Source organism: Mastomys coucha, unplaced genomic scaffold, assembly GCF_008632895.1.
Source record: "Mastomys coucha isolate ucsf_1 unplaced genomic scaffold, UCSF_Mcou_1 pScaffold18, whole genome shotgun sequence".
NCBI lineage: Eukaryota > Metazoa > Chordata > Mammalia > Rodentia > Muridae > Mastomys > Mastomys coucha.
In genome coordinates this window covers 7,857,816-7,876,090 of record NW_022196900.1, presented here as the reverse complement: position 1 = coordinate 7,876,090, position 18,275 = coordinate 7,857,816, and the positions used below count along the sequence as shown (strand labels likewise).

General features: G+C 49.7%; 1 protein-coding gene across 1 annotated transcript in view; it reads left to right on the top strand.

Moving 5' to 3' along the window:
* The window catches only part of Gabbr2 (gamma-aminobutyric acid type B receptor subunit 2), a 339,297-nt gene that overhangs the window by 165,075 nt on the left and 155,947 nt on the right, over positions 1-18,275 (top strand). Inside the window, exon 4 of the mRNA XM_031377342.1 lies at positions 14,398-14,499. Coding sequence (XP_031233202.1) covers positions 14,398-14,499 — 102 coding nt within the window. The remainder of the gene's footprint in view (positions 1-14,397; positions 14,500-18,275) is intronic.

Genomic DNA, 18,275 nt, shown 5'->3' with positions numbered 1-18,275 from the left:
TTATCTGCATGTTATTTAATAACCATATATTTCATTATCCATCAGATTTCCACTGTCTGTCTGTTGATGGACAGCTACATTGATCTCATTTCCTTTCTATAGTGAATACAGTGACAGTAAGCATGATAAACTTGTCTGGTATTCATGTGCTATTCCCAAAACACAATCGCAGCTTTTGTTTGAAGACTTTGATCTTCCTATTATAAAAATTTTCTTCCATTAGATCTTTCATTGTTTCTCTTTTGCTCTAAGACCTTGCAAGGGTTGATCTTCAATGTCAACTTGGGTGGATTTAGAGTCACCTAAGACACATGTTTCTGGGCATCCTGAGAGGTTTAACTGAGGAGCGTCGACCCCATGGAAACATGGCTGAGTCCCTAAAAGGGAGAAGCCAGCTGAACACCAGGCGATCAGAACTGACCACTGCTTCCTGACTGCAGATGAATGTGACCAGCTGCCTTCCCTGCCACATGAACTCAATCATGGATTCCTTAAACTAGGAACCAAAAGAATCCCTTCCTTCTTTAAGTTGCTTTTATCAAGTATTGTTGTAATCACAGGAAAAATCATGGCCCTTGCAGCCTCTTTGTTACTTTGTGGCTTCCTCTCCCCCCCCCTCCTTTATCTCTGCCCCATTCCCCCACCTACTTCATCTCCTATCACTAGATAGGAGAGAAAGAAGGATAGGACACAGAGAGAGATCACTAAATAATTTCCTTCTTCTTTGTTTCTAACAAATCACGACCAGCACCCCTGAATGACCCACAACTACCCACACCACCTACGAGGCTCAAGGATTTATAGAACCTCTGAAAAGTTCCCAGAATTCCAAATGTCGCACAGCCGCGACAGAAACTATCTGCAGCTGGTGAAACCACAATTCTCCTAGAGTACGAGGCAAATCACCATCAGCTGCTGAGGACAGTCCAAAGCAGCCCCATCTCTGCACACCTGAGGTTAAAACCACACACACACACACACACACACACACACACACACACGCGCGCGCGCACACACACACACGCATACACACATGCACACACACACACGCATACACACACACACATACACACACACACGCATACACACACACATACACACACACACAGACACACACACACACGCACACGCACACGCACACACATACATATATATACATATATATGTATATATATATATATATATATATATATCAGTGTTTTTAAGAAACCAACATTCCAGAATTCTCACTCACCCCCTTTTGAGAACCCCTAGTTCCAGAGTGAGTCTCTGTAGTTCCTCTCTGCTGCTCTTCTCTCTCTGGCATCTCTGCCTCCGCCCTCGCTGACCACGTCCAGGAGACATTACTCCTAGCAATCTGAGGTTATCCTGCACACAGCTGTCAGTGTTCTGTAACTAAGTTTTTTGCTTCTGGCTGCCTCTGATGTGTATTAACTCTCAGATTCAATAACCTAATTCATGTCCTGCCATCATTTTCTCAGCTCTTCTGGGGTCCTTTGAATTCCCGTTCCTTTTGCCATATCATTTCCAGCATTTCAGAGTTCTGCTTAGCTTTCATCTCTGAAGCACAGAACTGATGTAACAGCTTCCTTTTACTTCCGGTAGCAAATCTGTTGGTTGATGAAGTTCCTCCTCTGCTCATGTTCACTGTCTGTTTTTCACAGCTCACAGTCTCCGAGACCTCCCTGACCTGGGACCCTTAACCTGGCATCCGTGAACTCTCTCCCTGGGTCTCCTGTTTTAGCTGCCTCTGTTGAACTTTCATTTGAGTCTAAGACAAAACTTCAAAGCCAGGAACAGACAGCTGAGGGCCAAGGAGTCACATGGTGCTGAACTGTCTCAGCTATTCGTGGTTTTGCCTTGTAGGTGGGGAACAGCTGCTCCAGATGTTCAGGGGCTCTCTTGGCCTCTTGGCCTCTGCCCTTGCTCTCTTGCCTGTAGTGTCTGAGAGGCAGCATGGAGAAACTAGATTTGGACGGCTCTGCTTGCTTGTTATTGGACAGCATAGCCAAGCCATTCCTGAAGGCAGGTGGGCTGAGTGATAAGAAGGGGGCTCCCCCAAGTGGATCCGCACCCCCTGCCGTAGCCCCGCCTATCCTCCTGGGTAGCACTCCTGCTGTGGCCCAGCCTATCCTCCAGTGCCCAGCCACCCATCATAGGCTGTGTGGTCAGTGCCCGCCCCCAGCACACTCTCCCTCCCCACAGCCCAGTGCCCCCTGCTCAGGAAGCAGGGCTGTGAGTCAGACTTCAATCTGGTTTCTTTGGCATCATACCTCGCTGAAATTCCTCAAAATTGCTGGCATGTTGATGCTTCTCTCTCCTCTTTTTCCAACACTGAAGCAGATTCGCCTATTTTTGTAACTACCTTGCAGGGTCCTTTCTGTCACTTGCAGAAGGGGGTAGCTTAGGTGGGAGGTGGACATCTGTGCTCAGCTTTCCTGTCTCCCATAGTTAAAATGGCCTCTCGCTTCACATGGTGGTGTACAGACGGATGAGAGGTCTGGGCCGATTCTTGTTCCGTGGACCTCTTTTAATTTCTTGTTCTACGCTGGCCCTCAGCACATCATCTGACTTTATAATTTAGCTGTTTTTGTTTTTGTTTTTGTTTTCCTGGGCATGTTCCCTCTCCCTCTCAAATTCCAAGTTAGCATCCCCTTCTGATGAGTGATTCTTCCGCCAAACATGGCTGCCAGGCTCTGGCAACCTGATGCATATCCCAGCCTCCAGCAATATTGATGGAGCTTCCCACATCCTCCCTGCCCTGCCGAGGTCGCGACCTTCACGTGGAAACAGCAGAAGCTGCTCCCTGCCTCCTGGTCCCCATGTGTCCCTTTCAGAAGCAGTGTGTTTCACTAGAGAGCCATTTCAGATCCTTCTGGCACATCCCTGCCTTGCTTGTGAGTCAGCAGCCAGGCAGCAGGCGGTGGAGGGGTGGGGTGCAGAAGCGCCCCATGTTGGCTTGGCAGCCTGCCCCAGAACCCAGCACATCACACAATGTGCTGTGCCCAGCCTGTGAACAGCTGCCTCTGGCCCTCTGTAGGGAGTCACCAAGCCGCAGCAGCTGCTCCTTCCCGGGAGTAGTGAGAAGGTCTCTCCCACCAGAGCATCAGTGCATCCCTTTGGGGTTTCACAGGGAGCAGGCTAGCTTGTTCCTGTAGAGAGACCATACCTCTTGGGTTTAGTTCAGTGGCGTTACCGTGGCTTGCCCTGCAGTAACTGAGCTGGAAGCATGCTATTTTATCCCCTCTTTGATAATATCCCTGATAGTGACCACTGTCCCTCACACCCAGCACGCATGATCTTGCTTTTAACTTTACAACACCCCTGGGTAAGCTGTGGAGGTATCCTTATTATTTTTTTTTAGAAGAGTTCTCTTGTTCACCCAGAGTGGCCAGGACAAAGGGCTACGACAAGCATAGCCATGGGACTCCAGGTCTGTGTGGTTCCCTCTCTCCCACAGCCTGTAGCGAGCACAGGGTCTAGGGCAGGCTCTGCCAGCCATGGCTCCTATTTGTGAGTCCAGCTCTTGCATGCTGCCTACAGCTTCTTTTGTAATACAACAGAAGAATTTAGTTAGGACAGAGCCCAGAAGGCCAGCAAAGCCTAAAATATTTACACTCTGGCCCCTTGCAGGGAAACATGACTTTCCCTTGCTGTTGTGAGCCACAGAAAGAAATCAGACTGAAGTTAAGTCCTGGGTTTGGTGTGTTCTAGCTGTGTGACCTTGGGCAGCTGCCTTGACCTCTCTGTGTCTAATTATACTTAACCCACACATTGCTCATAACTATGCCCTTTAGGTCTATACCAATGGTCAAAAGTAATGTCCTGGCATGAGTGAGGGACTAGAGGCATGGGGACACTAAAGGCACTGGGGGAACGGGAATCCCACTGCCATTTCCTCCTTTCCCATCACCCTTGGTGTTCTGCCTTCTCCACTCTCTCTTCCATCTCCCTCTGGAGTGCTCTGGAATTTCTACCTAGGTCCTCCTCTAATCACCTGGATGGACAAAGGTGACATAGACTCCTCTCTAAGCTCCCCTTTGGGCACCAAGCACTCAGTGACACATCACAGGCAGCAGGTGTTCTCATTCAACCACGCGGATGGCTCACTGGTGCAGGCCTTAGTTCTGAGACCTACCAGGGAGGCACACGGCCTCCAGACCCTCTCACTGTGCACAGCCCAAGGTGGATGGGTGGGTGAATAAGCCACAATCTACGGTCCTGACTTTCAGATTTGCATCCCAGTTGGAAAATTCCACTTGGGCCTTGCAGAGTAGATACGATTCCCAGTTCCTAGTGAAGTTGCACTGTCCAAACTGCTGAGCTCAGCACCCTCCAGGCCCTGCAGACTGCTCAGCACTTGGGGCGGTGTCCACCCAAGACGCACACTCAGCACCTGCACGGGATGAGGCCAGCTCTAGGCTCCAGGCCAGGGGATAGACAAGCCGTCATTCCTAACCTTGAAGTTGCCGAGACAGCTCAGCTTCTCTGTCCAGGAGCAGTGGGGAGCCTACATATTGAGGGAACTTCCTGGTTACAGGACCAAGTAGCCTAAGCTGGAGGTAGGATAGCAGCAGGGAGGGGCATCAGAGGGCCAGAGCTGAGCCTGGAACCCCCAGAGGACTTCCCGGGAAGGAGCTGTTTACATGGGGCTGCAAGAGTGACCAGAGCCCAAGAACTCCGGTGGCCCATGCCTGTGCGATGTAAATGAACTGTATGGTTTATGACAAGAGCAAGATGCGACTCCAGGCATCAGGCTATCCTTCAGAGACCTGCACCCGCAAAAGGAGAATTCTACAGTTTAGGGCCCTGCAGAAAACCTGGCATGTTGGGAGGAGTCAGAAGAAAGCAAACTTCACAGAAGTATTTTGGGCAAGGCTTGGGGAACCAATTGGACTAAGGAGACCCCAAGGATCAGCAATGGTGGGAATCAGGACAACCACCAGGTGCCCTTGAGGTCAGAAAACAGGAGGAGTCAAGCTGGACAGGGCTGGGATCCAGACAAGGAAAGAGGAGCCAAACAGAAAGATCCTTTTAAAGCTTTCTCTTCCTTGCCCTGAGACTCCTGCTGGGGCCTCTCTTGGGCCTTCTGGTGCCTGCTGGGCTCCAGTTGCCCTCCAACACCTGCTGAGACCTCTCATTACCCCTCCATTCCCTGCCGGGACCACCATTGGCCTTTTTACATCTGCTGACATCCTGGCCCTCTGATACCTTCTGGGGTCCTTTTGGCCCTCGGCTTCCTGCTGGGCTCCCATTGGCTTTCTGAATCATGCTGGCCTCCTATTGGTCCTTAAACCCCTGCTGGCTCCCAGTGGCTCTCTGACTCCTGCTGGGCCACCCATTAGCCCTTACACTCCTGGATTCCATTGTTTTTCTAATGCCATTTAAGACCCATCCCCCAGGTCTAACCTAACTGGGGTTCTCAGAACAAGACAAGTCAAGAAGTGCCACTCATTAGAATCAAATTCCAGAGAGGGCAGGGCAGAGCAAGCTGAAGACTGAGTGGGGACAAGTGTTGGATTTCAGCAAGAGATACAGCCTGGCTAAAGTCCTCGGCATAGGGGCTTCCAAGTTCTAGTCCACAAGTCAAGTCAAGCAGGCTAGACCACTGAGTGTGCTGCCTTGGAGAAGGAATATGAGCTCCTATGAGGCTAACCATTTTAGTCATAGGTGAACCGTAGCAGAGAGGAGAATGAGAGCTTTCCTATAGAAGGTTCTAGACACCATGTCCCCGGCAGTGCCTAGGCAAAAGTGGAGTCTAAACTGGAAAGCCAGACTGGGGGGTGTCAGTCGATTAGTAAGAATGGGAGGAGGGCAAGCAAACTTAAGGGCCTATCTTAGAGAAGAGAGAGCAAGACCTTAGCACGGAGTTCAAAGGGGGAGAGGAAGCTACCACCGGAGGAACTGGGACATCAGACAGAGGGGTAGACGCCACAAGTGGAGCTGAGGGTCACCCCAGGAAGTCACTTCACCGCTCCCACATCGACTCTGACTCTACGGAGTTCTCCCTTTCAGTCTTCAGTCCCCAGCATCCATGTATGGGCGGGTTTGATGCTCCCTGGGTCCTCCTCCCGTAATTCACTCCTTATAGGGTTCCTGTGGGCCTTGATGCACAGAATGTGATCTGAGGGATCTGAGGGCTTGTGTGGAAAGGAACATGGACCCATCCTTCCAGGGTCAGCTGTTTACAAGCCAGCTTCAAGTCCAAGTACCCCTCTCTCCAGCCCCCACCCAGGAGCCCTGAAATCCAACCCGCTTTTGCCTGCTCTCGCATCTATGTTCTTGTTCTCCGTAATAGAGAACAGACAGACAGGGACAGGCAGGAGTGTCATCATGGAGAGAAAAAGCTGAAGTTCCTTTCAGGCAGCCCAGATAGGAGCATGAGTGGCACTAGGCACGGCTGCATCTGCTTTCCCACAAGGCTGCACACAGATGATCTAACTCACGTCTACGTGGAGTGCTGTCCTCTGGATATCACATGACCATTGTCCTCTTGAACTCTCAGCACATGTGATTAACCGCATGACACCTGCACGAAAGTGGGCCCATCTCTGTCTCACTGTGTGGCAGGTTGGGGGGAGGACTCATGAGGTCCCATCCTGCCCATGAAGATTCATAAGTGGTCAATGGCTGCTAGACTGAGACATTTCCTTCAGAGGAGCTTGTGTGCTGCTCAGGTTCCAGTAAACTCTGATTAAAAAGTCATCGTGGGGCTAGAGAGAGATGGCTTAGTGGGTAAGCGCTTGACACACTCTTAGAGTCCCAGCTCTGGGGTGTGGAGACAGGAGGATCTCAGGCCAGCCAGTCTAGTCAGTTGATGTACCCTAGTTAAGTGAGAGAGTCAGAAAACAAGGTGGAGCGTGACTGGGAAAGGTGTCTGATGTCATAGGAATGCACACTAAGACATACGTGAGCATGTGTGTGCACACACACATACCCCCCACACCTGTAAATAAATGAACAAGCTTCTTTGCCCAACAGGCTTGATCCCAGTGGGACTGTTTCTTTGGTTTTTGTTGCTGTCCTCTCTGGGGCGAGCAGACGTTTGTTCATTAAGGCTCTCTAGAGGAGCAGACCCACTAGAATGAGTTTATATTACACAGGGGTTATTAGATTGGCCTACACAGTGCATGCTAGGTAGTCGAGCAATGGCTATCTGCATACTGGAGACGCTGAGAACTCATTAGATGCCCAGTCCCCGGGCTGAATGCCTCAGCAATCACAATGCAGGCCTGGAGGTCGCTGCAGAGCTGCTGTCTTCAGTCCACATAGGAAGGCTGGTGACGCTGAGTCCCGACGTCTTTGAAGGATGGCTGCAGCAAGAGTGGAGCTGATGCACAGGTCAGCGTGCAAAGGCATACAAACTAAGCAACACTGCTTCAGCCCTCTTTACACCTGGGCCCCTTGGGAAAGGCTCCGCCCACCTCAGAAAGGGTCTCTCCATCTCAATGAATCTTTCAAGGAAACTCACAAACCCGCATAGATCCGACCAAGTTCACAGCCAGTGTGAACCACCACATACTGAATCTTCACTTACACTTGTCCTTAAGATTTTTTTTTTTTTCATGTATGTTCAACTCCAGCTACACAGTATAAAGCACTAACTTATGTGAAGTAGGTTGGTCTGTGTTCCCACAGGAACACCATTCTGCCACAGGAAGTACTTCTACAAGAACTTAAGCACATGGGCCAAATCTTAAGTGGAGGTGGGAGGATAGGAGGAGAGGGGTGTCAGGGGGCAAGCAAATAAATAACCCTCACCGTTACTCAGAATTGCTTAAGCAACGTTAACATTCAAAAAGAACAGTGAGTGGGGTGAGCATAGTGTTGAAAAACTATAGACGCTGGTAGGGGAAAAGAAGCAGCATTTTAGTGTCCAACTCCTGCTTGCATGCCTGTGATGATGGGGAGCTCACTACCTCCTTCATTTTCACTAGAAACTTTTCTTCTTCATCATCTTCATCTTCTACATAGTTATCCTCATCTCCTGCCCCTGCTTCTACCTCCTTCTGGCTTTGGCCAGAATCTGCTTTCCTGGCCCTTCTAACTGTTGCCTCCTCACTGGCTGCCACAGGGCGTCCAGACCAGGCACCCCCTCTTCCTGTGACAACTCTTCCATTTTGAAGCCATCCATCTCTTCCTGCCTTGATTGTCTCTGTGCTAATTTTCTAATTAGTTTAAATTAATGGCAGTTCCTGGGGAGCTGAAGCCCCACTAAAAAGTGACCTGAATTATTCAAACATTGGGATGTTTCAAAACCTATTTAGCCTAATGAGCGTCTTAACTCTGTCGGCGCCCTCAGCACTGAAGGAGCCATATTTGAACACGCTCCGTGTGTTAATGGATTTTTCTTGAATGAACTGTTTAATCAAGTGAAGACACATTTCATGAATGAATAGAAGTAAATCTATAATTATACGTTTTAGTCAGGTAAGTGGAGTGACATTTCAGCACAATCCATCGCTATATATAGCGGTACATTTGAATGACAAAGTAGGTTACCTCGGCTTCCGTAGGAGAGCTGAGACTCGCTTTGCTCTGAGTTCATTCCTAACCTAATTAGAATGTTCAGGTTTATAAGTGCAGGTGGCTCTGTCGCCATCTTCATCTGGAGCACTGTCTTTCTGGAAGGTTCCTTAGCCGGGACAGTGGCCTCCATGGGAATGATGTATTAGGAATGGGTGGCCATCAAAGCTAAGTGTTTTGGGGTCTCGGGTACTCTTATGGCCTCCTGTCCTTGCAGCCAACTTCAGTGGCTCTAAACATACCCTGCTTGAGACCCGTGTTTCAAGACAAGGTGTAGCGAAGATATGAAGAGAGCAGGGTAGGGCGGGAGAGGGCAGAAGAGAAGCCCCATCTGCAAGGAAGAATGGGACCCTGGATTTGGAGAGGATAGAGCCTCTGCCTCAGTCTTCAGCCAAGAACTTTGCCCCCTAAACCAGAACACAGCAACTTGAACAGCTCACTGAAATGACTCACTGGACCTGGAAAGCCTTCATCCCTGAGGCCTGACAGTATTTCCAGTGACAGACCAGTGCAATCCTGTATGCACCCTTACAGAAGCGTGTGGTCCAGGGCTACCATTCAGCCACACCCTGGTTCTCCATCCCTGGGAATGAGGGAGATGATATGCACTTATTGTTTGAAGCTGCGGGGACAATGTTTTACACAGCAACGGAAGACAAATACTTATTGTCAGTTACCCTCAGTGTCACTGTAACTTGTGGCTTCTGGCAGCTTCCCATTCTCCCTTGGTCCTTGCTTTGGAATCTCTCACCTGGATAATAGCATTGTGAACATGCGCACGCATGCGCACACACACACACACACACACACACACACACACACACACACTCACCCTTCATTGGCCCCATAGCAACCTGAGTTATCACTGCTAACAGAGCTCCACTCAGGCCAGCTCCTCTCTTGACTCCTCATCATGGCTTTCCATAGCACTTAGGTCACAACATCTTTAATAAAAATTGCAAAGCCCACATGCTCTAGCCCCACCCACCTCTGCTTTCTTTCCTGCATCATTCCAACACTGTGCCCAACCCTTCTTTTAGGCTCTGCTTTAATTCCAACTTCAATAGTTTTCTAGTTTCTGTACCATCTTCCTCAACCACAGGACCTTTGCACATGCTGCTGCTGTAGTTGGATACTTCCTGCTCCTATTCTTGGCCTGTGTCTCACTCTGCTTCACTAAACTCAAGAGCCTCAGCAAGTACACACACATTCCCCGGGGAAGTCAGAGGAGGAATACCTCCCATACCCACTTGACAGAGAGAGACCCAGGGTGACAAGAAGCTCAGCTCCATGTTAGAACTCCATGTTTGAAGCCCATAATCGGCTGCCCCAATGCATTACCCATGAATGAGCATGAAATAACCTCATGGAGCAATCCATGTGGTTGGAGAAACACAAATTTCATCCCTGAAAATCCAGAGCCCTTGGGAGCTATTCAAGAAGGCATGAAGCTCCAAAGCCAGTTAGTGGTTGGACAGGAGGTGAGATTGCAGCCCTAGTGGGGACCTGACTGAAGGGCTGCAAATGTCCCTCCCCAGCTGCCTGAGCTTTGTCTTATGGGTTCTGAACTTGGACTCAATATCACCCTGATGGAGGTCAGACATCCAAAGCTGCTGCGGACAATCGGTGGGGACAGAAGGGACCTCACTGGCTCTGTGTGTGGGCAATAGAACATGGTGGGGACAGGAGCCTGGCAGAGCAAGTCTTCACAGACTCCGAAAGCAGTGCAGTGGGATTACTGGGACATTTCTGCATTGGTCCATATGGCCCACCATAAGGTTGTAAGCTTGCTTAAAACAGGATGGGTTTCTCGGAGGTGATTTTCATGACTGGATTGTGTGGTTCTCCAAAGTGCACTTCCTGGTGCACTGTCCTGTCAGAGCATGCCTGGTAGGAAGTTTCAACCTTACCATGATATAAGCATGATTTCCAGTCTGTAGAAACAGACTGGGATTTATTTGTTTGTGTTGTTGTTGTTGTGTTGTTTTGTTAATCTTTTCTGGTGATATTTAGTAAAAATACTCTCTTACTGTGCAGGGAGCAGCAACCACATGATTGCAGGGACAGCTGAGCCTCCAGTATCCATGGCCTTTAAAGCGTATGCTCCACTCTTTCATGGTTTTCCACTTTCTCGGTTTTGAACTCACCCACCCCATCATACATCAATCAGCATCTTCGTTTTATCTTCCTGGGAATGAAGGGCTCTTACTTTCCCCAGAAGAACATGTTCTTACTTTTATTAAATAGAACTGAAAAGAATCATAGATTCTGAGGCTTCCAGTCTAAAGCAAGCAGCTCAGACTCTGGTCCGTTACCCAGGAGAACTTGCAGGTCCAGGGCAAGCCTGGGCATTTGGGAGACTAAGCAAGCGGTCTTCCAGTCCCCATGTGAGTGGGGGAATGGTTCCTTACATCACTCTTTCCTGTATTTTGTTTCTTTGAAAATGCCCTTTACTGTTGCTTCTCTTCTCTTGACATCCCTAAAAGTCCATCAGAATAAATACCTGAACTGAATGCAAAGGCCTAGGAGCTGACACAATGGGGACCACCGGCTGGCAGTGCCAGCTGACAGTGAGTGCACCAGGGCCTGTTCTGAAGCGCCAGGCTGGAGTGTGAAAAGATTACCAGACTGGGTACCTCCCCTTTCTTGCTCACAGGTGAAATGGGCGGAGGAGGCAGGATGAGACCACCTTTGGGTGGATTTGTTTGTTTGCCAAACAAAACATAATACAGATTTTCACACCTTCCCCGACACACTCACACATGATGTCCCACTGGATTCTTTCTCACTTTCAAGCAAGGCCCAGAACTCCATAGCATACAAAGGCTTTCCACAGCCCACACTGAGCCTGAAACCCAATCTATGAGCTATTTGCACACTGCCACCAGTTTCAGGTAAGAAGAAAGAGATTCAAGGAAAGCAGAGTCACCTCTCCCATTGTGGGTGACACCCAGAACTGGGCCTTGACAGTGCCTGCCCCTTGGTGAGCACACTGATTTGCATTGCCAGTCAGCCGGTGGCCCTGATACAGGCATCACTGAGATGGAACCTGTGACTGGAAGCCTTGAGACCCAGAGCTGAGCTGTGATGGCAGAGGCAGCATTTGCCCATTCTAGTCTCTAATCTTCTGGCAAAGCAGAGGCAAAAGCTGTAGCAGGGGCTAGAATGGCGCTTGGGGGTGGAGCATCTGCCTGGCACGCACCACACTTTCCACTATGTGATAAAGCACTACCCACCAGAAGCAATTAAGGAAGAGCTGTCTGAGCTAATGGCTGCAGAGGCATCACAGGAAGCAGAGAGAAAGAACTGGACATGGCAGAAGCTATAACCTCTCAAAGTAAGACTCCATGTTCTAAAAGGCGCCATAACCTTCCCCAAACAGCACCACGGACAAGGGTCCACACATTCAAATGCCTGAGTCTGTAGGAGACGTTCCTCATGCAAACCACACACCTTGGTTCAATCCCTAGTACCTCCAACAAAACAAGATGCAAACAGTAACACCAGACAGTAGGATGCTTCTTCCTGTTACAAAACATCTCTCATGAAGCATCTCAAGCATCCAGAAAACTATAGAACAAAATAAACACCAGGACCATCAGGCAGGGTTCATAACTCTCTGCATCTCTCCCTCAAGGAATAAAACCCCAGCCACGGTTCACACAGGCCCTTTGGCTCCCCTTCCTTGGCGGTGGCTTCCTGGCCAGTGACAAGAAGAGCCAGATTGTTCAAAAACCACGTTGATATATGCTTCAGATGGATCTTCTGACTGTTAACATAAGAAAGTCTATTTTTATTGAGCTAACACATAGAGAGCATGACATCTTCCCACCTTGGCCGTTCCTAAGTACACAGCATCGACAAGGGCCTTCACGAGTTACTTAACTGCAGTGTTATATGTCTCCTAAACCTTTGCACCACCCTACACTGAGGCTCTGAGCCCTTTATGCACCAAATCCTATTCTATGTGCCTGCCCTAGCCCCCATGAACATCCCATCTGTGTATATTTGCCTGTACCAGGGCCCACATGTAATTGTGGTTCTGTATCCACCTTTCTTTAGATTAACCCATATTGTAACATATGCAGAATCCCAATTGTTTTTAAGGCTGACTAGTATGCCATTCTGGGTGTGCACATCATGTCTTTATGCATCCTTCCAGCAGCAGGCCTATGGCTTGCTTCCATCTTTTACTATTGTGAAGAATGTCCTGTGAATATGGATGTTACAGTTGAAAGGTACAACTTCTGCCATGGGCTCATGGGTTTGACTACTTGGTTCTTCATCCAGAGTTCCATTTAATGGGGGTTGTGGAGCCTTTAGGAGATGGAGCCTCGCTGAAGGAAGTGGGTCGCTGCAGGGCAGGCCTAGAAGGTTGAAAGCTGGCTTCAGTTCTGGTCTGAGCTCTCTCTGCTTCCTAGTCTGCGCCTTTCACACACTGCTGCCATGAACTTGTCCATCATTTTCTGCCATGGTGGACTGTACCCTCTTAGACTATGAGCCAAGACAAAGCCTTCCTCAGTGGGAGAGATAACTCAGCGATTAAGAGCACCTGCTCCACCTCCAGAGGACCCAGGTTCTCAGGACCCATGCTGGGCAGCTCATAAGCATCTGTAACTCCAGCTCCAGGTTACCTCTATGGGCAACCACACACACACTAAATAGACACATGATAGATAGATAGATAGATAGATAGATAGATAGATAGATAGATAGATAGATAGAAATGGTAAGCATAAAAGCTAAAACCTTCCCTCCTTTCAGTTGCTCTAGCAGACACTTGCTGAGAGAAGCAGTCGATAGAAGGAGTGTATGAGACAATTCCCTGCTGTCATTTCTTGTGGCTATTACTCCCAGGAGTGGGGTTGCTGGAGCCGATGGTAATAGAGGATTGTCCCATTTCCCAGAATCTGTATTGTACATTCCGAGGTGGTTCCCAAGGGCTCCAGGAGGTTCCCATCCTCACAAATACTTGTTTCTGTCTGCGTCTGATAACGCTCATCTAAGCAGAGTGAGCAACGTGTGCTTTTCAAGATCTCCTCCTCTTAGGCTCTAAGAGGGAACGGTCACACCCAGGGGGCAAGGTCACAAGCAAATCAGAAGCAGCAGGACCCAGAAGCTGGGTCCAGCCTCTCCCCTATTCCTTCTTAACAGTCCCATAGCATGGGGTCCATTGTTGCATGTTCGGGACACCTAGCTATGGCTTCCAGCCAGACATACACTCTTTGGGTTTGTTCTGTTTAATCCAAACTTTAAACAAAAATCAACACCAGAAAATATGAGGGATTTTTATATTGTAAAAGCCTGAATTTTTTATTTCTTCCCCCAAAGTATCCTGGGTCCACTTCCAGCATGGCAGTGGATCAGCAGCAGTTGTACTTAGAAGGCCCTGTGGTCTCTAGGGTGCCACAGTACCCCAGAAATTGCTGATGTCTGGGCACGAGGACATGGCAGTTGGCAGCCCTCTGCCATGTAGGCACATGTACATCCCATAGGTTCGAACCTCACCGTTTCCACCTCACTTTGGTCCATACTGTTCCTCTGGGAGTCTTCTGTCTTCACTACAACAGAAAGTCACACCAGAGTTTATACTACAAAACATAAACAAGGTTTCATTAGTCAGCCTGACCAGGGCCTGGCAAGATGGCTGGCCAGGCCGTCTCTTCATCTTGCCGCTTGTAGGTCAGGCTGAGCAGTCCCAGCCTTGTATGGCATCATGTCGAAGTGTCAGTTGTAGGATGCTGCTTCCTACTGTCTCGGTACAGTGCTCTCAGTAGCAAGGAGAAAATGGCTTTCCACTCAGCCAGTGCTGACGAATTCGTCCTTCCTGGCAACAGCCCAGCCAAGTTCTTTGTTTGTCTCTGTTCACAGGTGAGGAATGACCTGACTGGGGTTCTGTATGGGGAAGACATCGAGATCTCAGATACCGAGAGCTTCTCCAATGATCCCTGCACCAGTGTCAAAAAGCTCAAGGTAGGTGCAGCCTGTCACCAGGTTCCCTCTTACCAAGGGCTGGGAGCCAGGAGCTATCTGGCCCATCAAAAAGCATTGCTTGTTAGGGTTAAAAGCCCATCTCCCTGTCCACCTGACACCAGTCACTCTAGGAACAGAAGGAGATAACTTGAGGCTCCCCTGTTGTATGCATGCCTTCCTTTCACCGTCTACTGCAAACCCTTGGCTCCTCTCCTGGGCTTCCAGAGATCCCCATCCCTGACCTCAGGTTGGTCACAGCATAGTCAGGAAGAAGGTCCATTCTCAAGGGACACAAGGGATCTAGGGCAAACGGAGGGAGAAGTGACTCATGGCATGGGGGATGGGGACTGGGATTTGGGCTCAGACCTGACTCTAAGAAAGAGAGCACCAGACAGAGGCCAGGCAGGTTCCCAGGCTACAGGGAGGAAGGGCTGCAGGGAGGGAGGGCTGCAGATCCAAGGGTGGCCAGCATGCTCTACTGTGGGAGCACCAGAGTTCCACAGAGCATATGGCACTGGGGGAAAGGCGTACCAGGTGATACAAGGCTGGAAACAGAGTTCCCTACACCCAAGCACTTGGCTAAGCAGCTCCCTCTTCTGCCAAGGGTGAATGGAAGCACTCGCACCTAGAGCTGTAGACTCCTCTCTTTCCCTCCCATTCCCTCAGAGCCCCCAGTGAAGTTGTTGGCATGGCAATCCCACAAGCCAACTGTCAGTGTCTTTTCTGACTCAAGTAGGCTCAAGGTTCCCCTTGACACAGCAGGTGGCACTTATGAACCATTGGTTATAAGATTTTTCAATTTGCTGATGGAGATCCGGAGCCCCCAGAGAGTCAGGGAGCCAGAGGAAGCAGCATATTCACACATCTCCTGGTCTCCTCCAAAGCAGACAGAGCCTATGGGTGATATTTTTGCCCCTAGGAGTCTCTGTGGATAAGGAATAGCACCCTAGGGACAACCCAGGTGGTCACAGCTGGAGCTTTCCCTCCATGTTATCAAGGACTGTGCTGTTGCATGGTCTAGATGGGCCCTGTGGAGCCTGGAGAACTCAGACTCTTGGGAAAGGGAGCTGTTGCTGAGCCAATCTTGCCCAGCCACATGCAGAGTGTCTCCCCAGAGCAGACTCTTGAAATAGCTTCTGGCCTCTAAGGCCCAGCTGGGTTCTGAGGGCTCTGGAGTTGAAAGGCAGCATGTGTAGAGCTGAGGTATCGAGATCAGGGATGGAACAGGACGTTCTGCTCGTCAACCAAGTTGATTGAAAAAATGTGGAAAACAGCAGCCAAAATATCCAGGCTTTCAGCCTCCAGCTCCTAACTGATCACCAACACAGGGCTGGCCACTGACCATCATTTTCTCATTTGAACTTCCCGAAGGCCTCTGGCAGGGAGGTTTTTAGATCTATTTCACTGATGGGTACTGAGGGTCAACATGGCTGGGTTTAACCCCTCAAGACCTTCATGGGAGGTAGAGGGCAGGAATTTCACCTGGGGGCTGAAGGTGTCTCTGCCCAGCTGCCCCAAGATCCCAATGTTTGGAGAAAAGATCCTAGCACAGCATAGCTAGAGGCTAGGACAGGAGCAGGAGGCAATGCAGTTCCTCCTGACAGGCTTCATCACAAGGATCCACGTCTGTTTGTTTCCTGGGGCTGTTTTCACTGTGCTACAGCATGGTGTGGCTTAGCAATAGCAGTATGTGCGCCCTGGCCTGGTTCTAGATGTTGCGGTGCAGGCAGAGGTTGGGGTATGGGCATAGGTTGGGGTGCTGGCAGATGTTGGGTATAGGCAGATACTGGGGTGTGGGCAGAGGTTGGGATGCAGGCAGATGTTGGGGTGTGGGCAGAGGTTGGAGTACAGGCAGATGTTGGGGTGTGGGCAGAGGTTGGGGTACAGGCAGATGTTGGGGTGTGGGCAGAGGTTGGGGTACAGGCAGATGTTGGGGTGTGGGCAGAGGTTGGGGTGCAGGCAGATATTGGGGTGTGGGCAGAAGTTGGATGTGGGCAGAGGTTGGGGTGAGGGCAGTGCAGATAGAGGTTGGGGTGCGAGCAAAGGTTGGGGTATGGGTGGCACCATGCATTCTCCAAGCTTGCCTTTCTCTCGGACTCTGGCATCCATGGTTGTGGGAGCTCATGGCCTGTGCTGCAAAGTTCTAACTCCATCTCTGGTGGCACCCCTTCCCTTTACCACACCATCCCCTCATCAGGACACTCCTCATGCTATGCTGGGTGAACCCCTTCCACTGTAGCTCAGTCCTCCACTACTGTTTTCACATGGGGTCCCATTCCAGAATGCTGGGGTTAGACTTTCAGCACGTCTTTTGGAGGGACACAACCTGCCCCGTTAGACAGACTATCTATCTCCTTACTCAAGTGCCCGCCTCCTATTAAAATGCAAGCTTCCTGAAGCTTCTCATCACCTAGAACCACACTCAATTGTTGGATAAGCTGCATATGAGTATCTAGACAGCAAAGACAACAGAGGAAATGGGGAAAAAAGGCAGAATGAAGGACAGGCAGGGAGTTCTGAGGGGCTGGAGGTAAGGCGAGTCTCTGCTTTAGTGTGGGCTGAGTGAAGCCAGGGCACAGAGGACAAGGAAGAAGCTGAGTATCCGATAACAGGACAGGCATCTGCAGCAGAGGGCAGAGCCAGGGCCAAGAGGAAAATAATCAATAGCGCGGAGGACGCACCTGAGCCGCTCTCCCAGAATTCAGAGGAAATGGCCAGCCGATCAATCCTATGAGAGAGAAGATGACGGTGTGAGACTGGAGAAGAGGGATAAGAGGATGCCAGGACACTCGAGGGTGAACCAAAATAGATGCCCCAGGAACAACGGCTCATGGAACAACCAGAATCTGGGTTCTAGAACATTCTGCACTAAGAGAACAGGGACAACTGAGGAACAGGGACCTGGGAAGGTGGCTTGGTTGGTAAAAAAATATAAGCACAAGGGCCAAAGGTCCATCTCCAGAAACCCACATGAAAAGCCAGGCATGGTGACAGGGAACCTGTAATCCCAGTGCTGGGGAAGGAAAGACCGGTGGATCTCTGGGGCTCACTGGCCTAATGGGCTAGCTCCAGGTTCTGTGAGAACTCTTAGAAGAACCAACCCCTGGCCTCAACACACATGCACACTCATGTGAATACTACCCATATACAAACATGCACACATCCAAACACGCACCGTAGGAAGCAAACCTGGATCACACAAGATTGCCACTATTGATCACTGCTGAACTATCAAAGGCCGTTAGGGCAAACGTGTGAGGCTGTGTGTCCTGGCTAGCTAGCTGGTCTCTGTGTCCTAATCACTTTGGTATAGGAAAGGACACCTAGGCACATTTTAACAGATGTTTTAATGTACAAACTTGAAGGATAAATCTCACAAATATCTAGACAGAGCTATGGAGGTTGCTGCAGGGGCGGGAGTCAAAATTCCCCCAAGGTTCTCAAACCCAGGCTGCTCTCCAGCCTCTTTGTACCATGAAACCCCAGGGTTATTGGAGCAACTAGGATATACATGTTACTGTGTGAGGCTTGTGTGGTGTGCCAGTAGGGATCCTTCTGGATAATGGGCCTGAGAGCCAGCTGGGGTCAGGGTAGAAACAGGGAAGAGGGAGAAGTCTAAACAATTGCTGTACATGGGAAAAGAATGTGACTTCCCACAGAATGCAGAAACAGGTACCGCAACAGTAATGGAGACATGAAATCCAAAGGGCACCCTCAGAGCCTGAGAAATGGCGAATTCTAAAAAAAAAAAAAAAAAAAAAAAAAACCACCAAACT